This window comes from Phoca vitulina, unplaced genomic scaffold, assembly GCF_004348235.1.
Source record: "Phoca vitulina isolate PV1807 unplaced genomic scaffold, GSC_HSeal_1.0 scaffold48, whole genome shotgun sequence".
NCBI lineage: Eukaryota > Metazoa > Chordata > Mammalia > Carnivora > Phocidae > Phoca > Phoca vitulina.
In genome coordinates, this window is record NW_022589751.1 from 8,226,895 (window position 1) to 8,250,380 (window position 23,486).

At 47.9% G+C, this 23,486-nt stretch overlaps 1 protein-coding gene across 50 annotated transcripts in view; it reads right to left on the reverse strand.

Moving 5' to 3' along the window:
- Positions 1–23,486, reverse strand: part of SORBS1 (sorbin and SH3 domain containing 1) — a 225,957-nt gene that overhangs the window by 23,367 nt on the left and 179,104 nt on the right. For 27 of the 50 annotated variants that reach the window (XM_032432255.1, XM_032432263.1, XM_032432257.1 and 24 more), the window contains 8 exons: positions 15,924–16,096; positions 13,915–15,390; positions 13,172–13,257; positions 9,876–10,043; positions 5,858–5,904; positions 2,055–2,169; positions 1,765–1,890; positions 90–284 (listed from right to left, as the gene is read on the reverse strand). In XM_032432255.1, the coding sequence (XP_032288146.1) occupies positions 90–284; positions 1,765–1,890; positions 2,055–2,169; positions 5,858–5,904; positions 9,876–10,043; positions 13,172–13,257; positions 13,915–15,390; positions 15,924–16,096 (2,386 nt within the window). The remainder of the gene's footprint in view (positions 1–89; positions 285–1,764; positions 1,891–2,054; positions 2,170–5,857; positions 5,905–9,875; positions 10,044–13,171; positions 13,258–13,914; positions 15,391–15,923; positions 16,097–23,486) is intronic. The other 23 variants (XM_032432279.1, XM_032432280.1, XM_032432281.1 and 20 more) reach the window with 4 other exon arrangements.

Sequence of the window (23,486 nt, forward strand, 5' to 3'; positions counted from 1 at the left end):
TGCAGAACCACCCCAGAGAGGCTGTGTGCCAGCAGCACTGTGGATTGGTCGTGAGGAATGTGAAGACCAGGGACGAGAAGCTTAGGTACCTGTGGGCTCACGGTGCCACTACGACTTGGGGAGGAGGAGAAAGGCAGGTCGATGTAATCCACGGGGTTTTTCACCAGGGGCCGCTTGATCACGTCCACGTAGGTGATGGGGAAGATGCCTTGCCGGGACGTCCCTGGGATCCTCCCTTCGTACCAGTTCTCGTCCACCTGTCGGAGCAGCATGATCCTCTCACCCTGCAAGATACGGCAAGGAAGGGTCCTTGTGCCACCATGCCTCGGCAGGTCTGAGGCCCCTGCCTGCACCCTGTGCCATCCTTCATTGTTTATCACATCCTTTGTTCAGAAAAACCTTCCTTGCTAGACCCGGATAAAATCCGTGTCACGGAGATGAAGTGCTGACAGGGGAGCTACCTGGAGGCTGAGAAGTGAAGCTTAGTTTCTAAATATTGCAGTAAAGGAGAAGGTCAGAGTCATCCCCCCTAACCAACAGCCAAATGGAGGGGTTTTGCCTCATTTATCACAAAACTGATATCCAAGTTTCTCTAAAGCAAAGGTTTTGGAGCGTTATCTTTTTTTTCCTTCCTTTTTAGAACTTTGCTTTTTCCCTGTACCACTATAGAAAAGTAAAAACACAAACATTAAGCAGAAAACTATTATTACCCAGAAGATTATCTCTCGGGGTAACCACAGTTAATATTTTGATATATGTATTTCCCAGATTTAATTCTGTTCATGTGAATTAGACTTGCACATATTTTTTTACTTACGAAAACTGAGTATGCACTGTATTCCCCTTTCCAACCTTCTTTTTCACCCTTTATGACATAGAACGAACCTCCTTCTTTATCAACAAATAGAATTCTACAGTTTTAATCCTATTGCAGCAACAGCATCATGGCCCATTGCAGGCCGTTCTATTGTACACACATATAATGACTCAATTACTGGTCTCCTGATATTGGGCATGAAGGGTGATTCTCTTTTCCATACGGTAGTTCATCTTTCTCTAAGGCATGTGTTCATTTCCCTAAATCCTCACTAAAATTAGTAACTAATAACTTCAGTAAAGCCAGAGAGTTCTGACACGGGAAGAGAGCATGTGATCACAGGGAAGAAGGGCATCCCTGCACAGCTCACTTGTGTGCAAAGCGAGCACACTGAGCTCCTTGAGGGCACCGACGAGATGCCATGCATCATGCCGTGGGCTTCACAGAGGCAGTTTCCTTGAATCCTCTTAAAACAGCTCTAAGAGAGGGTCATTTATCTTCATTTTACAGATGATCAAAGGGCGGCTTGGAAAAGTCTTTAACTCCCCAAAAGTTGACTTTTGGCTTCAAAGGACTTGCTCTTCTTCACTGGGCCATAGGAATATGTCGTAAAACCTAGTCACAACCACTTTTCACATCACTGGATGCTCAAAAAATGTTGGCTGAAGAGGTCTAAGACTCCAGAAATACTGCCGTTAGTCAGTGAACTTAATGTTAATTAAACCCTGACAAAGCCTAGGGTTTATTTTTTAAATGCCTCACCTCAGAAAATTCTCCACCTGCCCTTCATGCAAGCCTTGACGGGGCACATCTCCCGGGCACAGTGATGGTACCAAGAGACTAGTATGGTATGTACGGGACGCCGTCCCATATGCCGTGACGCCCCCTCCCCGAGAGAACAGGGCCATCCAAACAGAGCCCCAGGGCTGAGAAGAGAGGGCGCTTACCTTCCTGAAGGACATTTCTACTTGCGTATCACCATTAAAGTTGAACTTAGCGATAGCTTCTCCATATTCCAAGACCTGCACCGGTGCCAACTTCTTGGGCTGAGCCTTCTCAGCGGGAGGAAGAAGCTGAGAAAGGGAAAGAGGCAGAGGAGAAGGAAAAGAGAAGAAAGCGAGGGGATAAGAGCAAGGGAGGAAACAAACAAACAAACAAAAAACACAAGTTCTGGGTAAGTGAGTGGTGCTTTGGGCATGACCGGGCTCTTCTGTGCAAAGAGAAGGAGGGATGGTACCTCGATGTAGGTGCGCGGGAAGATCCCCACCCGGCCGTGATGCTCTCCTTCATACCAGTTCTGATCAATCTGCTTGTAGATGTACACAACGTCCCCCTTCTGCAGAGGAAGCTCCCTGTCGACAGAAGGTCAGAGCATGTTAGCAGATGTCTCAAAATGTGTAAGATGAAGACACTCCATTTTTTAGCAAAAGGAGACTCTGAGTGAGGTCAAAGGGGACAAATTATAGAAGAGGAGCCTCCATATTCGGAAGGGAGAACCCCACTCTTCAGGAAGTTACATCCCTTTTGGCATCCTTCCAGTCTTCTGTGGGATGGATAACTTTCAAAAGGACTCCCCACTCCAAAGTGCTCACAGGCCGTGTGAGTTTGTTGTGGTTTCCTCAATGTATTTTTTGTGAATGCTGGTCTTACGCTCAGAATATTTATGCAACACGTAACAATGCACCCAGTAGTCTCAACTGATGTCCAGTAAATGATGATAAACATTTCCCTGTAGATACTTTCAGGGTCTTCACTATGCTCCTTCTATGCCCTGGCAAGGCATGCTTTCATTGCTTGAAATGACCCTCAAATTACTTGTGATAGACTGACATCCTTGTGTCCTTCCATCCAGTCAGCCAGCCAGCCGCCCACCACATCACCCTCCACCCGCCCGTCTATCATCATGCAGTAGAAAAGCTCTGAAATCAGGCAGATCTGGGTTTAAAACCCAGTTATATCATTTACTAGCTCTGAGACCTGGGGCGAGATACGTAATCTCTCTGAGATACTTTATCTGAAAATAGGAGCTAACTCAGAGTTGCTGGAAAAATGTAGCAACAAACTTCAAGTAAAACACCCAGCACGGTGCCTGTTACAGAGTTAGCACTCAGGAAATGGGAATTCACTACTTCCTTTTCAACATGGGAAAGGAACCTTGGAAAGAAAAGTGGATTTTCCTTAAAATGTTCTTCATGTATTTTTGCAACTTTTCTATGTCCATCCATCCCTTTGCTGGCCTTAATAATGATGCTGTTAACCTCTAACCAGGGCTCCTTAAAAAAAAAAAAAAAAAAAGATGAAAAAGATAAATTATAAGCAAAATAAGGATAACAATTGTAGCTTGAAGTTTTTTGAATTAAAAAAAAAATGATCTAGATCCTTTCCATTTGCATCCAACCAAAAGCAATGGAAAGAAAGGCTCTGACTGCAGTTTGGAGGGGGTGGGCCTGTCTCCTCTGCAGTGCCAGGAAGCCGCTCGGTTATGTGAGGGGCGCTGGCTAAACAATGGGGGCACATCTGGAAGACTTTACCCCAAGTCCTCACTGTGCTGAGTGCAAGAACAAGGCAGCCTTTGTGGTGTCGCACTGACAGACAAGGTTCTAATCCTGAGGAAGCCCGGGGAGGGGATCTAGGGCATTTGTCTCTGTAAGAGAGAATGTTTTTGGCCAGTTTTTTGCTATAGCTCTCCTTGGGGGTGTCTGAATCCCCTCCTCTCTTTAGCCCCCAAGCACGGACACGTGGATGTGCAGGACCCTCAGCACATCCACCCCTGCTGGAGGTCCGTGCGCTCCACGCTCTCCCACCCTCGGTGACCCACAGGTGTAGAGGCAGCTGGGAGTGTCACGGCCCCCGTGGTGAGCAAGGAGGACGACAGCTTGTGGGGGCTGAGAGGTCTGCAGTCATCCTTCCTGCACTGCGGACCACATGCCCATCTCCCAAAGAACCACAGCGCAAGGTCTGGTGGTAATGAGGTTCCAGAAGCACTAATACGATATCCTTCAGGTCTTTTCTGGAGTGTCACCATGTATATTATCAGCACAGGAGAGGCTCAGAGAAGTCCTGCGGGTAAGAAACCTGTTTAACTTTGTTCACTCGAGTGCTCCTACAGGACACTTTTTTGAGTAACATACTATGGAGAAAAGTAGAACCCAGTGATTAAAGATGTTTAGAAGACTCAAGTCAATGGATCTGTCCTTTACTCTTTTAAAAAAAAGTTGTATTAACTTTTCTGGGAGGGAGCAAGGGGTAATAACAGCATGGAGCCAGGAGGTAGACTCCTCTCTCCAACATTAGCACCATTTTAATTCTTTTTTTATTTAGAGAGAGAGTGTGTGGGGGATGGGGAGGAGCAGAGGGAGAGGGAGAGAGAGAATCTTAAGCAGGCTCCACGCCCAGTGGGGAGCCCGATGTGGGGCTCAATCTCACGACCCTGAGATCATGACCTGCGCCGAAATTAAGAGTCGGATGCTTAACTGACTGAGCCACTCAGGCACCCCCAGCATTATCACTGTTGATAAATGGTGACAATTTTGTCTCAATCAGCCTTCTCTAAGTTGCTCTAAGGAAAAAATTGTTGTGTGATTATCATCACAATACCTCTGTCAGTTCAAAGGAAAACATGGTCACGGACCTCTCTCAATTCAAAGGAAAAAGGGGGAAAAGGTACTGTTTGGTTAAACTAAAAATTAATTTATAGAACTCTGTTATCTTCTCTCTGGTTAAAAAGAAGGGGTGGGGGAAGATGCTGACTTTTGCTACATTATGCAAAATGTTTTGTATCTATTACCTCAGCTGCCCTGCAAGAGTGGCATTTTTATGTCCATTTTATAAATGAGGAAATTTGAGGTGGAGGTTGGTGACTTGCTCACTGTCACAGAGACAGTAAGGGGCCCAGTTACGACTCAAACACAGGACTTCCTGACCCTAGAGCCCATCTGTCCAGCACACTAGACTGCTACCTCTTGTTAGCTGATGAGCTAAAGGACTGGAGTAATTACAATCAAACCCAACATACCAGAATTTGTGCCTAGGTCTGCAGACTGTGGCCTGGTCACTCATTTTGTGTTGGAGGAGATCAGAATCATGGCTGAGTAGCCTTCTCCATGGCATTACTCAGTGTCCAGTGATGGAGAGCTTCCCCTCTCATCACCACGAATGGAGATGTGGAGCCTCCCATCAGCAGGGCAATGGGATGGCTGCTGGTTATTGCTACCATGGCAACTCATGGCCCACTTTAATCCGTAATTAGATAGGAAGTGAGCAGGTTCCTTGTAGAACCCAGGCTTGCTAGCATTTTCCAAATTTCATCCCATGGAATACAAAGGCTTCCTGGTCATCTAAAATTAGATAACACTGAGTTAAATAAGCTAACCAGGTTTCTTCATCGAGGGCCTTCTAGAGCCATCACTACGCCAATAGCAAAGTCTCTGTGGGAAGAAGGGGGCATAGGAGATATTGACATAATGTGCGGTGGTTCCTAGACTCACTGCTAGGATGGAAGACTTTTTTTGAGAAACATTTTATGGAGCTAGCCCTTTGAGGAACATACTGCTTTCCTGTGGGTTCCCACAACCACTGAATGTCATAAGATGTTGTAGCAAAACTAATGAAGTTATCATTCTAGATACTGGTTCTGGTTCCTGAAATAGAAAGAGTGGGTCAGCTCGAGCCACCACTTCATCAAGCAAACTGAGTCCCTGGATAGGAGGCGGCAGGGTGGCACAGTGGTAGGAGCCCAGGCTCTGGCAGCAAGCTGCCAGGGTTTGAACCCCCTGCATCTATCACTAACCAGCTCGGGCAAGCTCCTTAACCTCACAGCCTCTCGGTTTCCCCATTAGTGTAACGGGGATAACAACAGCACCAACCCCAGAGGGTTCTGGTGATGGCTGGATCAGTTACCATATGTAAGTAACTTGAATGGTGCTTGGCACGTAGTAAACTCTATAAATTATTGTTTTTAATCATCGTTGTTGTTCTCCATCTCTACAAGTGAGCTGTGTTTCAAAGAGGCAGTTATAAAAACAAACTGGTAGTACTTACTTTAGAGTCTGAGCCTTAAAGTCAAATTTGGCTCTGGCAGGTCTCATCTAAACACAAGAAACAGTGAAAATTTAAAATCACAATTTATGTACAATGAAAAGGACACATTTTTCGGAAGTTTCCAGAAAGCAAAGCAGAAAAATTCACTCTAACTAGTTCATTCTGGTGGAGAAATCTGGGCAAAATTCCACTTATCTGACCTCAGCAGAACACTAGATGAATGTTTGATCAACTATGTCATGCATGAGAACCTCCCTAAGGAGGGCCAGATTTGGGGAAGAGATGTTTCAAAAAGTCCCAAAGCTGAAGCGCTGGTTCCCCAAAGCTGACCATGGCTATTAAAAACAACACATACACACACCAGTCGGCCAGAAGTCCTCAGACATTCCTACTCTTTGGGGGACATCTCCTATTCTCCTGACTTAAATTATGATCTGCAAGTGGATGACACCCTGATTCACCTCTCACATCATCTTTGACTCTGTAGATTTCTCTCGGCCTGTGAGATCATCCCAAAAGCCAGACAAAGCGAGCCCTGAGTTCATTTTCTTTCTCCAAAGCTTCCTTTCCTTTCAGGTAGCCCTCTCCTTCTGGACCCCCAGGCCTGGAAGTCCTCCTCAGACTCCAGTTCCTCAAGTCTGTCACTCAGTCATACCAACCCTCCCTCCAGAACCCTCCACAAGCATGCTCAGGTCTGACCTCTAGCTCCTACACACACAAAGCTTCCTTTGACTTTGTGTTCTCTTCACTTTCATCTACTGTCACTCAGGAGCACAAATAACATTCCTCAAATACTTCTGTCCATCACTTCCTTGCTTTGAAGTTGGCTGAGGCTCTCAAGTATCCCTCAGATCAAATCTCAATTCCTGACGTGGGTTAAGGTCTTTGGGTAATTTCTCCCCAATTTCACATACTTTCTCTTCAATATTAGAGGACAAAGCAGAGGGGGAAAATGGGAGACTCGGTGAGAAAAAAAAAAAAAGGTATTTAAAAGCTCCATCAAGGGGCGCCTGGGTGGCTTAGTCGTTAAGCGTCTGCCTTCAGCTCAGGTCATGATCCCGGGGTCCTGGGATCGAGCCCCGCATTGGGCTCCCTGCTCTGTGGGAAGCCTGCTTCTCCCTCTCCCACTCCCCTTGCTTGTGTTCCTGCTCTTGCTATCTCTCTCTGTCAAATAAATAAAATCTTAAAAAAATAAAATAAATAAAAGCTCCATCAAGCTTAGTTTTAGGTCCGAAACCCCTCAGTGATATGTCCCTTATTAGCAGGCTCCTCAAGCTGGTATCTTGTAGGGATTTTCTTAAGGGTGGTGAATTCCCCACGGGAATTTATTTTTGCATTTTCATGTTGATGTTTCGCCTCTATCTATCTGCTCACATATGTATTAGAGGTCAACCGAATGACTCCTTTACAGTCCATGCCACACAATTTCAATGCCTGCATGTGTGTCCGTCTGTGGCCGAAGAGCACAATTTAGTAGTCGTAAGCAAAAAAGAAGAGAGCGGATGTGGAGTTAATGATAAATGACACGTTCAAAAGAGAAGGCCAGATAACCAACATTGTAAGGACAAAAATTTCACAGTGATTCCAATTTAAAAAAAAAAAAAAAAAAAAAAGATGGTCGTTACCCAAGGACAGCCAGCTATAGAGCTGTGGGAACTTTAAAGATTTTATTTATTTATTTGATAGAGAAAGACACAGCGAGAGAGGGAACACAAGCAGGGGGAGTGGGGGAGGGAGAAGCAGGCTTCCCGCGGAGCAGGGAGCCCGATGCGGGGCTCGATCCCAGGACCCTGGGATCATGACCTGAGCCGAAGGCAGACGCTTAACGACTGAGCCACCCAGGCGCCCCTAGAGCTGTGGGAACTTTAAAAAATGTATACCAAACAGCACCATATTCACACTTTGTGTGGCAACTGAGTTCAGGCAAAGGGATTTTACCTATTGGTCAAATTAATTAAGTTTTACAGGTGTGTCATTAACTATTTAATTTGTAAATTGGCTTAGGCCAATACTGGGGATTGGTGAAAACAAATTTTTTTTCCATTAATCAGAATCCATATGTTACTCAAAGTTGAGAAAAACACTGATTCCATGGAACTGTTAAGACATATTCTGAGTCATCGTTGCCTATGCAAAGTAGCATCTCCCTCTTTATCTGCCTGTCTCCCTGAGGCCCAATGATCTCCCCACCCCGGCTCCCACAGCACAGACCGTGGTCACGAGGGTGCCTCCCCCGCTAGACTCCCAGCTTCCCAAGGGCACAGTCTGGGTCCTATTTCTGCCTCCACACAGGGTCTTGCACAGAATTACTGGTCACCCACATTGTACTCAGTGGGGCTGGAGTACATCTACATAGCCCTGTGCACCTGGGACTTGTTGGTCTCTGTTCTCCCATGGCTGTCAGTCAACATCCAGGGCAGTGATTCTCAAAGTGGGGTCTCTAAACTGGCATTATCAACATCACCTGGGAACTGGCTAGAAAGGCAATCCTTGGGCCTCACCGCAGAATTAGAATATTTGTGGATGGAGCCCAACAATCTGTATTTTAACAAGCCCCCAGGAGATTCTGATGAGCACCCAAGTTTGAGAATCACTGCTCTGGAAGGGAGGCAGGGAGAGTTAGGCAGCTTGCCTGCCTCTCTCCAAAGCTGTTCTGCCCCAGCTGCGTTTCTGTGTGCATGTTCCTATACATGGATCTATGCAGCCCTATGGCGCCTTGCGTTCCCCTCTTCCCCATCACTAACTAGCCAGCGGGTAGGCCTGTGAATGAGGATAATCCATCACCAGAGCCTTCGGGAGAGGGTGGTTCTGAGGAGCTGGAATGCTGAGGGCTGGGGGCTGCCTTTCCCTTGTGTCGGAGTTACCCCTGCTAACTTCTGCCTCTTCCTCATTATGTTTTCTTTCTCTCCATCACCGTAGAGTGTCCTTCCCTTTCCCTGCTTTTCTCTCATTCTGGTTCTCTTTTCTTTCTTTGTCACAGAGAGACATTTCTTTAAAAACAAAACAAAAAACAAACCATTTGATGAGAATAGCCAGTGCCTGTCACTCAGAGGGTAGAAACGTGAGTATCAATCCCCTATTACACTGATTTATAAACCTGTATATGCTTCGGTGTCACTCCCCCAGCTCCCTACCTCCCAAGCCCCAGACACACACACTTCCCCAGAAGGAGCTAATCCTTAGGGGACCACTTCGGGTCCCATGGCAAAACATACTCTGACGCAAGCAGCAGTGTTTGGCCGGCATAAGAATTTCAACATGTTGGCCTGAGCGCAGGAGGCCAAGGCCTGGATAAAATCGCTTCAAAGGTTTGTGCTTTCTTCATGCCTTTTATAATATTAAGTTTTGTAATCTCAGCTGAGAAATGTCAAAATTAAGGGAACAAATGAAATGTCTCTCAGAGAGCCCTCTTCCCCTCCATGGGCATATCCTAACCACAAAACCCCTTGGGTTTCAAAATTTTTCAGTGAGGCTTCAGCACTACGAAACACCTTATTCAACTAATTCATCATACGATACCGAGCGGCAATATTATTCTCTGATATTTCGGGACCTGGGTAAATGGTGTAAACAACGCATTGCTTGCTAACTTTTATAATAAGTTTCACGAAACCATTTCTTCAAAGAAGAATCTTCTAACTGCCCACACGATAGCTACTAACACACACGGGCTAAGGTATAAGGTTTCTAGGCAGAATACACAGGCAACACAGTGTCATGATAAAATGCAGGATGTAGAGGACTGGATTCGTGAAGACAGCCGATGCTCTAGGCATGCATGGGGTGGGGGTGCGTGCCAGCAGATCCCGGTCCCACAGCCAGGCATGCTTGAACATACAGAGCACAGGACATAATGGGACTCATGTCCATGACCAGCCACAGAAGAGCCAAAGCAAGCCTATGGAAGCCAGGATGACAGATGCCGTTTGGAGAACTAACTCGGCCTACAGAAGGCAATGCTAAGGGGAGGCAAATATTGCTTTGGGTCAAGCAGCAGACCGAGGCAACCAAAACAGACCTCTGACCCAGATTTCCTTTTGGCCGTATCGTCTATATTGAGGAGGTCCCCAAAGCGCTCGTTAGTGATAAACTGATGGTGCGTCGGAATGACGCCCGTGTGGCGACGAGCAGCAATATCGGCCTCTTCTTGCTCACGCTTAAGTCGTCTCTGGTCCGCTAAAAGTTTCTGCCATGAAATTGCATAAAATGGGCAGTGAATCATCTGGTCCAGGGTGTTGGAAAACTGCCAACAAAACAACTAAGGAAAAAGGTGCTGGGTGAATGGGGGGAAATGCTGAGGGTCAGGTGTCAGAGGGGCTTAATGGCCACAACTACCACATCCCCCTGTAGCCACGCCCCACGTACTCTGTGGAGGAGGGGGACCGCACCACGTGGGAGACACCTGGGGAACCCTGGGCCACGGGGGAAGGATGAATTCCAGACAGTTACAGTCTAGAAAACTGTCTCCTGGTTCAGCCAAAAGCCTCCTGCCCCCAATACATGGCCACAAAGTCCAGGCCCTCTGGGGTGGGGGGGGGGAGAGTATCTGGAGCATCCACAAGCATGCTGGGCTGGAGGTGGGGGTCTGGGGGTGCTGCCCTCACCTCGTTTAGGCAGTGATGAGTTCCCAGTGTCTTCCCACGGTGGGGCCAGGGCTGGCTGATTCCTCCTACCCGAATCTGGGCTCTTACTATGCAGGATCTATGGCAACTAGATCATTTTTGTGCTTCCTAGGTCTGTTACTCTAATATGCTCCAGAGTAGAGATGCCCATTTCAGAAACTATGACACCCCTTCTCCTAGGCTGGCCAACCCCTCCCCTGAGCACAATGTCTAGGAGGCCTTAGCACACTCACCAAAAGCTATTTTTGTGACTGACAGACAACATCAATTACTTTCTTACTGTACTTTTTACATAACTATTTCTTCATTAGGTGAAATGAGGCTGAGTTTAAAGGAGTGATGTAGAATATAAATATAAAGGATGAACTTGGAATAAAAACACCTCAGTTTAGAAGAATTATGCTCTTCTAAATTAAGGAAACAGTCATCTACTTCTATTTTTAAAGGCTTCTTCTTTTCTTCCTCTGTTTTTAAAGGCTTTTTCAAATAAGTAAACAATGTTGCCTTTTACCAAATGTCCTCATGTCCTATTGAAGTGACGCTATGGAATAGAATTTTAATGTGTTTTCTTATTCCATACTGGTCGTACATTCCTGGGATTACCATCCCTTGTAGAAAAGCATTGCGGAGGACTGGTAATTCTTAGCAATTTCAGTAAGGCATTAGTCTTCTTCCAGCAGGCAGTTAAATGCCTCACGTGACACCCAGTCCCAAAGGATGGTGGGACTGATTTTCCCATTTGTCGCCAGGAACTACAAATAATCAAGAAACGAATTCTCAAATGGCTGTGGGATGCCCAGTGCTCAGGTAAGTTGTCATAAAGATTACATGAGAAAAGACATGAGACAGTGCTTTGCAAAGCCCAGAGCCACTGAAAGGGCACTGGCCCAGGAACGTGGAGCCCTGGTTTCTAGCTGTTTCTCTGGTGTCAGTTAACGTGCTGTGTGACCTCGGGCAAGTCACTATTCCCCTGGAGTCCCGTCCTGGCTAACACAAGGGGGCTTGGCTAGAGGCCTACTAACGTCCCTTCCAGGACTGACATGTTCTCATTTTCTGCAATGCCACGATCATCAATGTTCATAATAAAGCATTTGCAAAGGAAGTTGTCAGGACTGACACTCCATTAGCTGGTAGTGTGAGTTGTTTCTGTAGCAGTGGGGAGGGACCGCTGTTGGAGGCTCCCGTGACCCCCGGTGCTCAGGCCATGGTCACATATGATCAGTGGAAGTGGGCAGCGAAGGGAGCGAAGCTCCCAGCCCAGTGCTTGGATCGGACCTCAGCAAATCCATCGTCCCCACAGTTTAACCAGAGAAGCCAAACACCATGAATGAAGACACAACTGTGAGCCAGTGTCATTCAGGGAACAAGATACTCCCCTTCTGAACGCACCCTGTAATACAGCAATTGCTAAACCAACTAAGTAAAATATGCCTCCCGTGTAGCGGGCATGATCCTATCACAAAGCCTTCCACGTTGGACACTAATATTTATATTAATAAAATGGAATGTCATCTTCTTCCTTGTATCTCAGGGACAGCTACTAGAGGTGAAACGGTCTGTGGCCTGATGGACCCTCACTGTGAGTTTTTCATCTGTTTTTACAAGTAAGCCTGCATGTCACATGCTTCCTTCTTTCTTTCCCCGGACAGATACCGTCTTAATGAATACTGTCCGTATTATGCCTGCAGGCAGGGAGAGCTACGGTCTTTTTGTCTCAGCAGCAATGACTAATATCATCCAGCCCCCCAAGGTCAGCTTTATCCTAAATCCTGAAGGAAAATCCACCTCAACTCTGAAACCACTCAACGAAAAGGAACGGAGGAAAGGGGCTTCAGACTTTACTGGGAAAGGGACAGAGCTGTGTACACACGGGCACTCTCTCCTCCTAGCACCAGGCTCAAAGCAATTCTTCCACCTCCTAACTTGACACGGGAAAATGGTTCCTGGAGCTGGTTTAGTCTATTGGACCCTTCCTGCTGGGAATGCAAAGTCCAGAAAGAATGCCTCGAAACACGACTTTATCACAACAGACTCTTGTGATTTTGCCCCTTTAGCTGATACGTAGAACTGCCTCTTCCGAAATCCCAAGAGAACACGCTCCTTCCCCAGTCATTCCACTGCTGTGTAGACATCTCAGCTGCTGCTAGAAGAGGTGCGTGCCCGGAAGTTCTTGGTGGGGGTTTCCCGGCATCTATGGGGGTAGCTCTTCTTCTGAGTTAAAGGCAACTTCTTCAAATTATTTTATAAAATGTATCATGGTGGTCATTATTTATTACTTTTCAGTCTCCTTTTTCCTGCTGCACCCTCCCCAACAGGAACTGTGCTTTGTGCCAAAAGAGGGGTGGGCAGGACTGGGGATATATGTAGAGAATAATAAGGCGGGGACTGGGGAGGGGGTGAGTGAGTGGAGCCAACTGCGGGTCCCCTCACATGGCGCTGAATGCAGGGCGAACCTCCCCTGCAGGGAAGCTAGTGGGACTTGGCATTTAGAACCTAGTGCCTGTGGGGATATCAGTCCTACTTTTTGGAGAAGTGGAACAACTGAGCTTATGCCACATAAAAAGCCATTTGTGAAGATGCCAATCTTTGCTTCCCATTCCTAGGTCATGTCACCTCTCTGACAGATGTCTAGAATGTTCGCTTCCTTCATATTTTTATCTAAGAGCTAAGAGATTTTCAAGATGGCATTTACCTCTTTATCATCATGACGTCTCCGAATAAATTCTTCCGTGGATTCCAAATAATCAGCAGGTATAAAATGTCTTGGTGATTCTGAATCTTCAAAACAACAAAGTAGAATTAAAACATGCAAAGATTTAGTGGGAAACCAGACTGGGATAAGATTTCACCCTTCAGCCATTATCAATATCAAGTTTTTACTGTCATGGATTATTGACCAATACTCAAATTCTGAAGAGGAACCAAATCCGCCCCCCCCACCCCCCTTTTTGGATGTACTTGTAAAAGCCAGTTTAATACAAAGCAAACTCATCAGAAGGCAAAACGTGAGCGGAGAGAGGACCTTCTCTGAAAAGTGTCCCTCCTAAGAGGCGTGCAGGATCTTACAGGGACACACCATACACTCACACACACACAGGGCCACTGGGAGAGGCTGCCTCTCAAAAAACCGCGGGGTGACGGTGGATTGGCGTGAACTCCAAGGGGTTCAAGAGTTCAAATGGATGAATTTCTCAGCTGAGCTAAACGGCCAATTTTTCTTTCGAAACAGAGTTTGGTGGTTAGTCTAAATGACATGGGGGGCTTTGTTTTTAAAGAAGTGCAGCCACTACGAGCCATGATTAATTGCCAAGCAAAACAAACAGAAAACAAAAGACAGACCAGAAAATGAGCACCAAGGGCACACGGGAAAAGGGGACAGAGCAAGCAAGGTGGAGAGACGGGTGAGGTGAGACTGGGCAAATACACAAATGCCACCTCCGAGGGATGTTCCCAGTTCACTGTGTGGGTTGTTGTTCCTGTCCAGGCCAGGGTCTGAGTACGGCATGGAGTTGCCATTATGAAAGGCCCTCAGGCAGTCCTCTGGGACTGCGGGTCTCCCCTGAGGGGGCTCCGAGATCCGGCTCAGCCTCGCCATGGTGTGTCGGGAAGACAGGCGTCTGGGAACCAAGGGCTTCCCCTCAGAGGGGGTCTCGTCCTGATGGGGCTGGCTGGGCAGGTCTGGTTTCTGGCCGGCCAGGGGGGCTGAGAAGTCACCAGGGGGAGGCTGCCTGGGGTGGTACTGGAGGGGCTTTTTCAACCGGAAAGGGAGGGGGCTCATTAGGTAGATGTTCCTGAGGAGTGTGCTCCTGTCCCCCCTGAGATCTGGGCGCCAGTCGGGCTGCCTGGACGTCTGCCGCTGCTCGTGCTTCCGGATGGTGGTGAAGCGGGTGTACGAGGCCGGGCAGGTGCCCTTGCACTTGGGGAGGCGGTGCTTGGGAAAGTCTCCGTGGACACTGCTGCTGCTGCCCTCCCTGCTGTCGCTGGAGATGTTTGAACAGTGGTCCAGCTCGTCAGAGCAGGCAGAGAGGGGCTCAGAAGGCACGAGGCCCCTGAAGCCCAAGGTGGGTTCGGCCATGTTGCTACACGTCGGGGCGGCGTAGAGCCCCCCCGGGTTCATCCCGTCCATCTCCCGGGGCCGGAGCTTGGTTGACTCCAGGAGGGACTCAGCCGAGCGGGCTGAGGTCAGGCCACTCCGGGACAGCACAGGCATGGGGGACTTGCTCAGCCTCCCGGACAGGTCCAGGGACGGCATGGACCGGGACCGCTGAATCAGCTGCTCAAACGCTGTGATGCGGGAGGAGACGGTGTGCTTGGGGATGTGCTCCGAGCCCTCCTGGCTGGGGCCCAGCTCGCCCCTGGCCAATGCCAGGCTGCTCCTTTCGAAGTGGGAGGCAAGATCTCGCACACTCGAGGAGGAGAGGGAGCCCAGGAAGAGGCCAGCTCGGTTGATCTGGTGCATGTCCCGGTAGAACATGGTGAACTGCATCCCGGCCTTTCTGGAGAGAGGGCAGGGCCTCCTGGCACTGGTGCCACACTCCTGGAGGCTCACGGTGCTGCTCGACTTGCTGTCCCACTCCCGCCGGGAGCGCGTGAGCAGGTTCTCGATGCTTCCCCCCACTCGGAGGGGGAGACCTCTTTTGGAATCATTCAAAGACAATGAAACACAAAGGTTCTCACAGCTCTGAGCCTTTTCTGCCGGCAATAAGACACTCTTCTGTTCCTGCAAAAGAGCGCTGGGAGCAGAGAGCCTGGGTTTGAATTTGGAGGGAAGGATTTCCGAAATGCAGGCTTTTGCAGCGGACAGGGGTTTCTTGTGCTTACACACGGGGCCTAATGCATTGCTAGTGCTAACCGTTCGGCTAGGAACTGAAGATGAAGAAATCATGTGAGCATTCCCACCTTTACGATCCACTGGAAAGCATGCAGAATAAAATAAACAGACCCATTAGGTTAAAGCTGAAAGCTGCTTAAAAAGAAAATAAAAGGAGAGGTCACATGCTCATTTGTCATAAGGGTTTTTTTTGTTTGTTTGTTTGTTTTTTTTAATTTCCAGTCGATGTCCGGAAGCAAAATAATCTGTGCTGCAAAGCAGGAGCAAAGATGCAACAAAAAATGGCCACCCTGCTACAGTTACGAAGGGTTAAGGCTCAGCTATGTCCTAAGAAAAGGGAATCAGAACAAAAAAGAGAGAGATGCTTTAGGGAGAGCAACGTTGGGGTTCAAAGGAAGGGAAAGTAATACCAGAAAGAAAAATGGCCGGTGAAAAACTGGGGGAGGGGGCTCAGAGGGCTCAAAGGCCTGGAAATGGACCTGCACCAGGCAAAGGATATTCCAGTAGCTGGAAGTCACCCGCTGCCGACACCCCGACACTGGGCCTGCACGGGCGAGAGGCATGTGGAAAACCGTGTGGCTGGGCCGGAGCCCCGCAGGCTTCACCCAGTTACCTTTAGTGGAGGCTGAGCTGGAGGGTCGCTTGAGCCCACTCAGGCCCTGGAGAGGGATGTCTCCACCTTCCAAGACGCTTTTGTAAATCTGCCTCTCGTTCTCCAAACTAGCGAGATCCCCGGGAGCCCCGTCTGATTCCCTCTTCACTGCGTGGAAGTTGGAAGAATAGATACTAAAGACAATGTAATTTTAAAAGAGAGAAAAAGAACGGGACTTAGAATGTTTGACATTTTTCTCAAAAGCACATTACCACCTGAGGACAAGAGGCACACTTTTTGGCATCCTAATCAAGCACTGAACTTTCTAAAGGGTATTCTTATTTAGTTAGAGTTCTTCGGACAAGACAAGCCCAAGGGGGGGCCCCAAATGCTCAGGAATCTGACCAAACAGCAAAAGTGCTGAGATGACTGCATTTGTGCTTTAAAAGAGTAACTGAGAAACTCGGCCTGGGGAGGGTGGGCTGGGAGGGGGTGGGGAGGGGTGGGTGGCTGCTGAGGGCCCAGCAGCTTCACACAAGATGACACAGCCGAGGACGTGAGTGGAGCCTCTGACAGGTCGCCTGCCGGAGTTGGTGACGTCAAGTTCACCACTTGGATTATTTTTCTGGGTTATTCTTCACAAGCACTTTGGTTGACGGAGCATTGAAGTCAACCATTCTCCCGGGTCTCCAGGAAAATCAGCCACCAAGTGAAAGTGGAACCTGGGATTCTATATGCTGTTATCATCCCAGCCACATGTTACACCAGCTTCTTTCAAAATTCATAGTCAGAATCTTATGACATGTAATAGGAGTATAAACATGGCTCGTTTACATCTTTCATTTATTTTTATCTTGTTGAAATTCTAGGTATTTTTGCAAGTTACCACAAATCCTTTTAGGAATGAGGTGGGGCGCAGAAAAAATTAAGAGCACTTACTCACTGAGCCCCTCCCTTCCCCTAATCCCAGTTTTCTATGCCCTCACCCACTGACACATGGAGACACACAGACACTCACTCAGATAAGGGAACGACCCCCTTCCCACTGAAGTACTCAGGCCTCTGCTTGGCTGCTTTTCGGGCTTACTGAATTCGGTTTACTGGTATCAATATGGATTTTTTTTTTTTTTTTTTTAGCTCTGGAGATGTAAACAGCTTGATAGAATTTCTCTATTCCAATATTTTATGATGAATAGTATCAAGTGTATAGAAAAACTTAAGTAATTACAATAGTGAACCCCCACATATTCTGGGCCCCCAGATTGGACACAGAACTCTGGACTTCCTTTGCTGTATCACACATCTTCCAATCTCTTTCCCTCTCCCCATCCCTCCATGATGGGATTATTCCTACATTTCACACAGCCTCTCGGTCGCCATGGTCACAGTTAATGGCAGCAGCAACTCTACTAAACGTGCTGAGATGTCCTATGTGGGAGGCTTGACGATCCTTCTCTCTTTAATCCTCACGAACGATCCTACTTTCCCCATTTTTGGACGAGGGAAGGAGGCACCAAGAGATCTGGGCACTGACTGGGGAACGGCAGAGCCAGAACTTGAGCTGCGTCGTTGGGCACCCCCCAGCACCCCCAGCGGAGCATTCCCCCACTAATGAGGAGGCAGTGAGAGCCCAGGCGTGCACACCACGGGAGGCCCAGGGATGCTCGAGCCCTGCCGTGAACGTACCCCGGGGCACAAGAGGCCCCAGAGCCCAGGAGTCAGAAATGGAAAGGAGGAGGCGCCTCTGGTAGAACGGGCAATGTGTCTACCCCCAAGGAGGGAAGTTCCCTGAGCAATAGCACCGCTTCCAGCCCTCGGCAGCCAGCACTTCCTAGACCCTTCCCATGTGCCCAGCCTGCCTTTCAGGGCTTTGATTCCTCTACTTCAGGGGACTGCCTAGGAGGTCGGGGTCCCCCCCCGCCCCCGTCCCTTCTCCTCATTCTCTCCGGCCTACGTCAGGGGATCAAATGCTTTTCCCCTCTTCTCAGCCTAGACAGAAGAACATTACTGAAAATTTAAGGGGAAAGAAAACCAACTCATAAAGCGGAGACCATAAAAGCACGTAAGTGAGCGTAGTCTGCAGAGCGGCCTCCAGCGTGTCCAGGGGAGAAACCTCCGGAAGGGGCATGACGGGGCACGTCTCCTCCCCCAGGCCGTGCCCTTATCTGCAGGGGCCCACGAGAGGGTCCACGAGTATACCCAAAAATATTTGTTGAATGAATGCGAGGTCACACTTTCTGAAAGTAAAATTGGCACACGTGATCTGATTAAGGAAATGCTTTGATTCATGAAGTGTGTTTAGAATTCTTCCGTAAGTGTAAGAATTTCATCACATTCACTTAGGCTCCTGATGTCATTGGCTACGGAGCCCTCAGAACGGTGGAAACAGAGAGACTACAGGGAATTAGCACGGCCCAGGCCGAGGCTGGCTGGCCTTGCTGGTGCCCTGGCCCCTGACCGGGGGTGTCCACTCCCACCCTGGAGACAGAGGCCTCGGGACAAGGGCTGCCACCCACACAGCTTTTGCTCTACCTGTAGGGGGGCCTGAAGATGTCCCCCCCAACCTTCTGATTGATAAAAGCATCAACTCCAGCCAAAGGGCAGGAGGACCCTGAAAGGCGACTTGCAAGGTTGTGGCACTCTATGCCAAGTTCAGTCAATGCAAGCTCATCTAAATGGACTTTAACTTTGAATTTCGTAATTAAAAATAAATCTGCCCCTCTTCTCAGTTTCCCTTTCAGAGGCTGCCTTCACTTTGGTTGCATTTTCCGGTCTGTCCTCCAGTTTGACCCCACGGTGCTCCTTTTTATACAATCTCAACCTCTAAAAGGTCCACGTGCAGGTGTCCTTTAGCCTTGCCAACCAACCGCAGTGGTGAGCGGACAGTCTCAGGCCCTGCTTGCCCTGGTTTTGGGTCACCAGACTGCCCTCAGCACTGGGGAGGGACTGCCAGAGGCTTCTATCCTGCTGCCCTTTGAACTGCCTCAGCCTCGGTCATAAACTCCAAGCCGGTCTTTTCTGGTTCCACCTAATGTCATTTGGTCATGACTCTTGCCGCACCCAGCTGCCTGCTTTCACACCTCCCCTACCTCACGACCTGTCAGAAATCCCCTCCTGCCCTCAACCACTCCACTTTCTGGCTTTATTCCATCCATTATCACCATTTCGTCCTGCTTCCCCACCAGAATGACAAACCAGCACTCAGGAAATCTCTCAGAAGGGATTTGCTATAGCTAATTGTTTTCTTTCTGATACTGAAGCCAACATGCTTTTTCCAGATGGGCAACACTTCCCAACTGAGGCCCTCCTTGGTTAAAAACACATCTACAAGCTCTGGAACAATGTTTTCAAATGTATCCTCACCATCACATCTCCTAATGTTGGAAAGACAGATACCATTTGTCCCATTGTACCAAAGGGAAACTGAGGACCAGAGTGCTGAAGGCAATTGTTGAAGGTCACAGAGTTGCTGGGTCTCTGCCATGTTCAAAGAGATCAGACGGGATGAGAAAAGCAGCGGGGCTGATGAGCAAAGCCCAATCAGCATTGGCAGCTACGACCCCGTTAACAGAACAAGCCTAGTTTAGCACTGGAGCCCAGCTCTTAGCAGCCTGGGCTGAGCCAGTTTCCAGGTCAAAGACAGCAGGCTGGAGGACACAGCGCAGACAACTCAACCTCTGGCTAAGATGCAAAGGGCGCTGAGTTTCAAGGGGATTCAACAAAAACACACTCACTGGAAGAAGAAAGTGAGAGAATGGAGTGATCCTCTTAGGGTCAACAGTTTGCAACCCTGTAACCAGATGGGCTCCGGAGGACTCCAGCCTGACTCCCACGAGCAATGCGCATCAGCTAAGGATAACCTACTCTGTTTGAAAAACTTGGAAACAATCTGTTGCCCAAGTTCTTTCATCTGTAAAACCAATAGGTATGATAAGACTGTCCAAGAAATCCACCTTCAAATCTGTTATTATATAGACCTTCCTTTTGAGCTCCAGATGCATACATTCAACTGCCTTCTAGACACCTCCACCTGGGTATTCCTCAGGCATCTTAAACTCCACATGCCCCAAACCAAACCCAGCTCTGTTCCTGTCTCCCATGGCCCAAGCCAGAAAGCCCAGGCAATCAACCCCTTTCTCCCTCTCCTTGCTCCCCAAGCCTAACCAGTCACCAAGTACTGCTTACTCCCTGTCCCGACACAGCGTGCACCAGTCCCTTCCCTCGACCTCCCCGGCTACCACCTCACCATTGCTCACCTACACCTCTGCAATAAGCGCACCCTCACTACTGCCTCTTCAGCCCTGACTCGCTCTGGTCATCTCTGCAAATCACTGCCAATGGTATTTCTAGAAAAGATCTCACGAGGTCATTCCACTGCTCATTTTATTCACTCAAATATTTACTGAGCACCTATTAAGTGTGAATCACTCTCCTAGGTGGAGCTTCAACAGGGAAAACAACAGACAAAAAATTCCAGCCTCATGGAATTCACTGTCCAAAACCATCTGTTGTTTTCAGCAAGGAAAAAAAAAAAAAGTAACTGCTTTAAACCATGGCTTTGGGGAAAGAAGTCTAGGAAATCTGGGGAGGGCAGTTTCATCTTTAGCCTCTGTACTGCAGGAAGAAAATGATCTTTTAGATTTATAATATGTGATTGTCATTCCTTCTCTCCTGGGTCCTGCCACTGCGTTTACCATACTGGATTCTAACTGTGAGTTACAAGTCTGTGTCCCCATTACACTCCGAGCCCCTTGAGGGCAGGTGGTTTATCTTTTTTTTTTTTTTAAGACTTTATTTATTTATTTGAGAGAGAGAGAGAGAGAGAGAGAGAAACAGCATGAGAGGGGAGAGGGTCAGAGGGAGAAGCAGGCTCTCCGCTGAGCCGGGAGCCCGATGTGGGACTCGATCCCAGGACTCCGGGATCATGACCTGAGCCGAAGGCAGTCGCTTAACCAACTGAGCCACCCAGGCGCCCCCAGGTGGTTTATCTTATTAATCTTTGCATGCCTAGCGCCTAGCACTGCTTTTCAATAAATATTAGTAGAATAAATGATTCTATAAAATTAAATGCTCGCATGCAGATTTCTGAGAAATGAAAATTACATTTTCAAGGCCCAGTGGAGTCTCTAGCGTTTCATTTAGTTCTTCAGGTAATGATTTGTGTTTTGATCCTAGGTTAAGAGAAAGAAGAGTTTTTTGAGGAAAAATCAGCTTGTTCTTGGGCGCCACTTGCTGGCCAAATAGAGGAAAGCTCTTTGGTTAGGCAATAAAATGTATGATTGCTAATCCAAGCTGAAATGCCAACGAAGAGAATGAGTAGTCTTCAGGGCTGATTTAAGATCTGATAACTCTAGGGAAATAAAATACAAAACTGGACACTGTGATTGCAAGCAAAAAAAAATATTTTTTGACAGTAAGGACTGGTAGTTCTACTGGGATGTTGGGACTACGGGTAAATTTCTTCCTCTCTACACCCACATTCTTTTAACATTGTGATATGTAATCACGGTAATGAATAAAATTCTAAAACTGCAAGTCTGTCCAAGATATGAAAATGGATTTAACACAACTTCTCCAGTGACTTTTTTTTTTTTTTTTTTAATTATGATGTTTTTGAACCTGAGCCATTTCTGTGTCTTCTCCTTCAATCCCTGGGGTTAAGTCCAGTCTTGCCAATGTTTTTTTTTTCAATCATCCTTCCCAACCATCCAGTGAGAGGAGCCAGATTCAGTCTGCAAGTTGCCGACCTCAGTGCTGAGCGCGTTGGATGCTGGTTAATTAAGACTCACAAGCTCATTCATTTATTCAGCAAACATTTGCTGTGCACTTCCCTGGGTGTCAGGCTCCCCACCATATGGAAAAACCTTACTTCCTCGTTTGAACAAACTGAAAGAAAACCCCGCCTGCCTTACTGAAAAATCCCCAACTGGAAGAATAGCAGGAGGATAAAACTTATCTATTCCTCCCAAGTAGTTAATGAGAGCCAGGCTACGGCTGAAACACAGAGGTCTTTGGAGACCTATTTCAATGACATAAATAAGAGCGCTTGATAAATTAACCCAGCAAATATCTTTAGGTCCACAAATACTCAGAATGTCTGAAAGCAATTTGCTCTTTTAAGCAGTTTGCGTTCGGCCCCTTCGATCCTGCTAACGGTATTATACCTAGTTACTTACACTGTTTTTTTAAATCACTCAAAACCAGTAAACCGTAGCATGCTTTCTGTGAATTTCCTGCCCCATTCTGAATCAGGACGGTGCAGACGAGACCTTACCGCTAACACCATCCCCTGGCCTAGAACGTCAATGTCTCTCTTCCAGCTACAGCTCTGCCAGGTGCCAACCGTGGAATCATGGGCATCCCGCTGCCTTTACGGACCTGTTTACTCACCTATAAAATGGGGATCGCTCCTGGAATGGTGAAAGGACTCAATGAGGGAATGAACGTACGATGCTAACTGCAGGGCCTGGCACGTAGTAAACGTCCAGCAAGTCACTGGGATTATTTCATTCAAGACCTGCATTCCTAACTTTGACAGCCCGTGGGTACTGCTTTCTCTTCTGAATACATTTATGATTATTTTCATTCTTATTTATTATATTTATTAACTTATTATACTGACTGATTATACCCCCGGGGGCCCAAACCTGAATACTTTTAATCCTTGGTCTCCTTCCTTCATTTGCCACTTTGCCTTCTCATTTACCAACATTTTTTGGGGGGGGGGGTGTTTTTGCTGCCAAAACTACTAAGGGACTGTATCTTATGCTATGATAATACAGAGCATGGTGCCCTAGATCCAGCAAGAACTCACCAAGTGAACTAAGGAATTCACTCGGCCAGCCACCAGAAGCAGCCTTTCCTGTCCCGCGCACTCTGGGGAGACGGGGAAAGGAAAGGGGGTTGAGGGGCGAGACCAGGTAGAAGGGTTAACACTGAGCCATCCTGAAAACAGGATTGTAGGGGCAGGGAGAGATCTGGAGCAATCAGTGGGCAGTCAGGACTGTCCAAGTGACAAATAGGTGGCCTCAGGGACCAAGGAGAGTTTGCAGGGAACTGTGGCCTTATTTACTTATTTATGTGTCAGAGAGAGAGAGAGAGAGAGAGAGAGCGAGCGAGTGCACACAAACAGGGGGAGCAATAGGCTCTCCGCGGAGCAGGGAGCCCGATGCGGGACTCGATCCCAGGACCCTGGGATCATGACCTGAGCCGAAGGCAGACGCTTAACCACCTGAGCCACCCTGTCACCCCGGAGCTGTGGCCTTTATCTGCAGGTAGCCTAAGGTCATCTGGTGTACTTCATCTCTGAAAGCACATCTCTGGGGACCTAGAGGACCTGTGACTTGTCATCCTTGCAGCTGAAAGCACAGTTCAACTAGCTCTTTAAAGAGAATGAGCCTCAGAGCCCAGAGTGGAGGGAGATCGGGAAGATGCTAGATCTGAGCTTTGATGTCTGTCACACTGCTGGCCTGATGACCGACCCCACAGTAGGCAATGACTTAATGCCTGGACTTTTCCCAAGGCGGACTGTCTCCTAAGGCAGGTAACTTCCCTTCTAGCTGCTGTTCTAATATATCTTCTCAA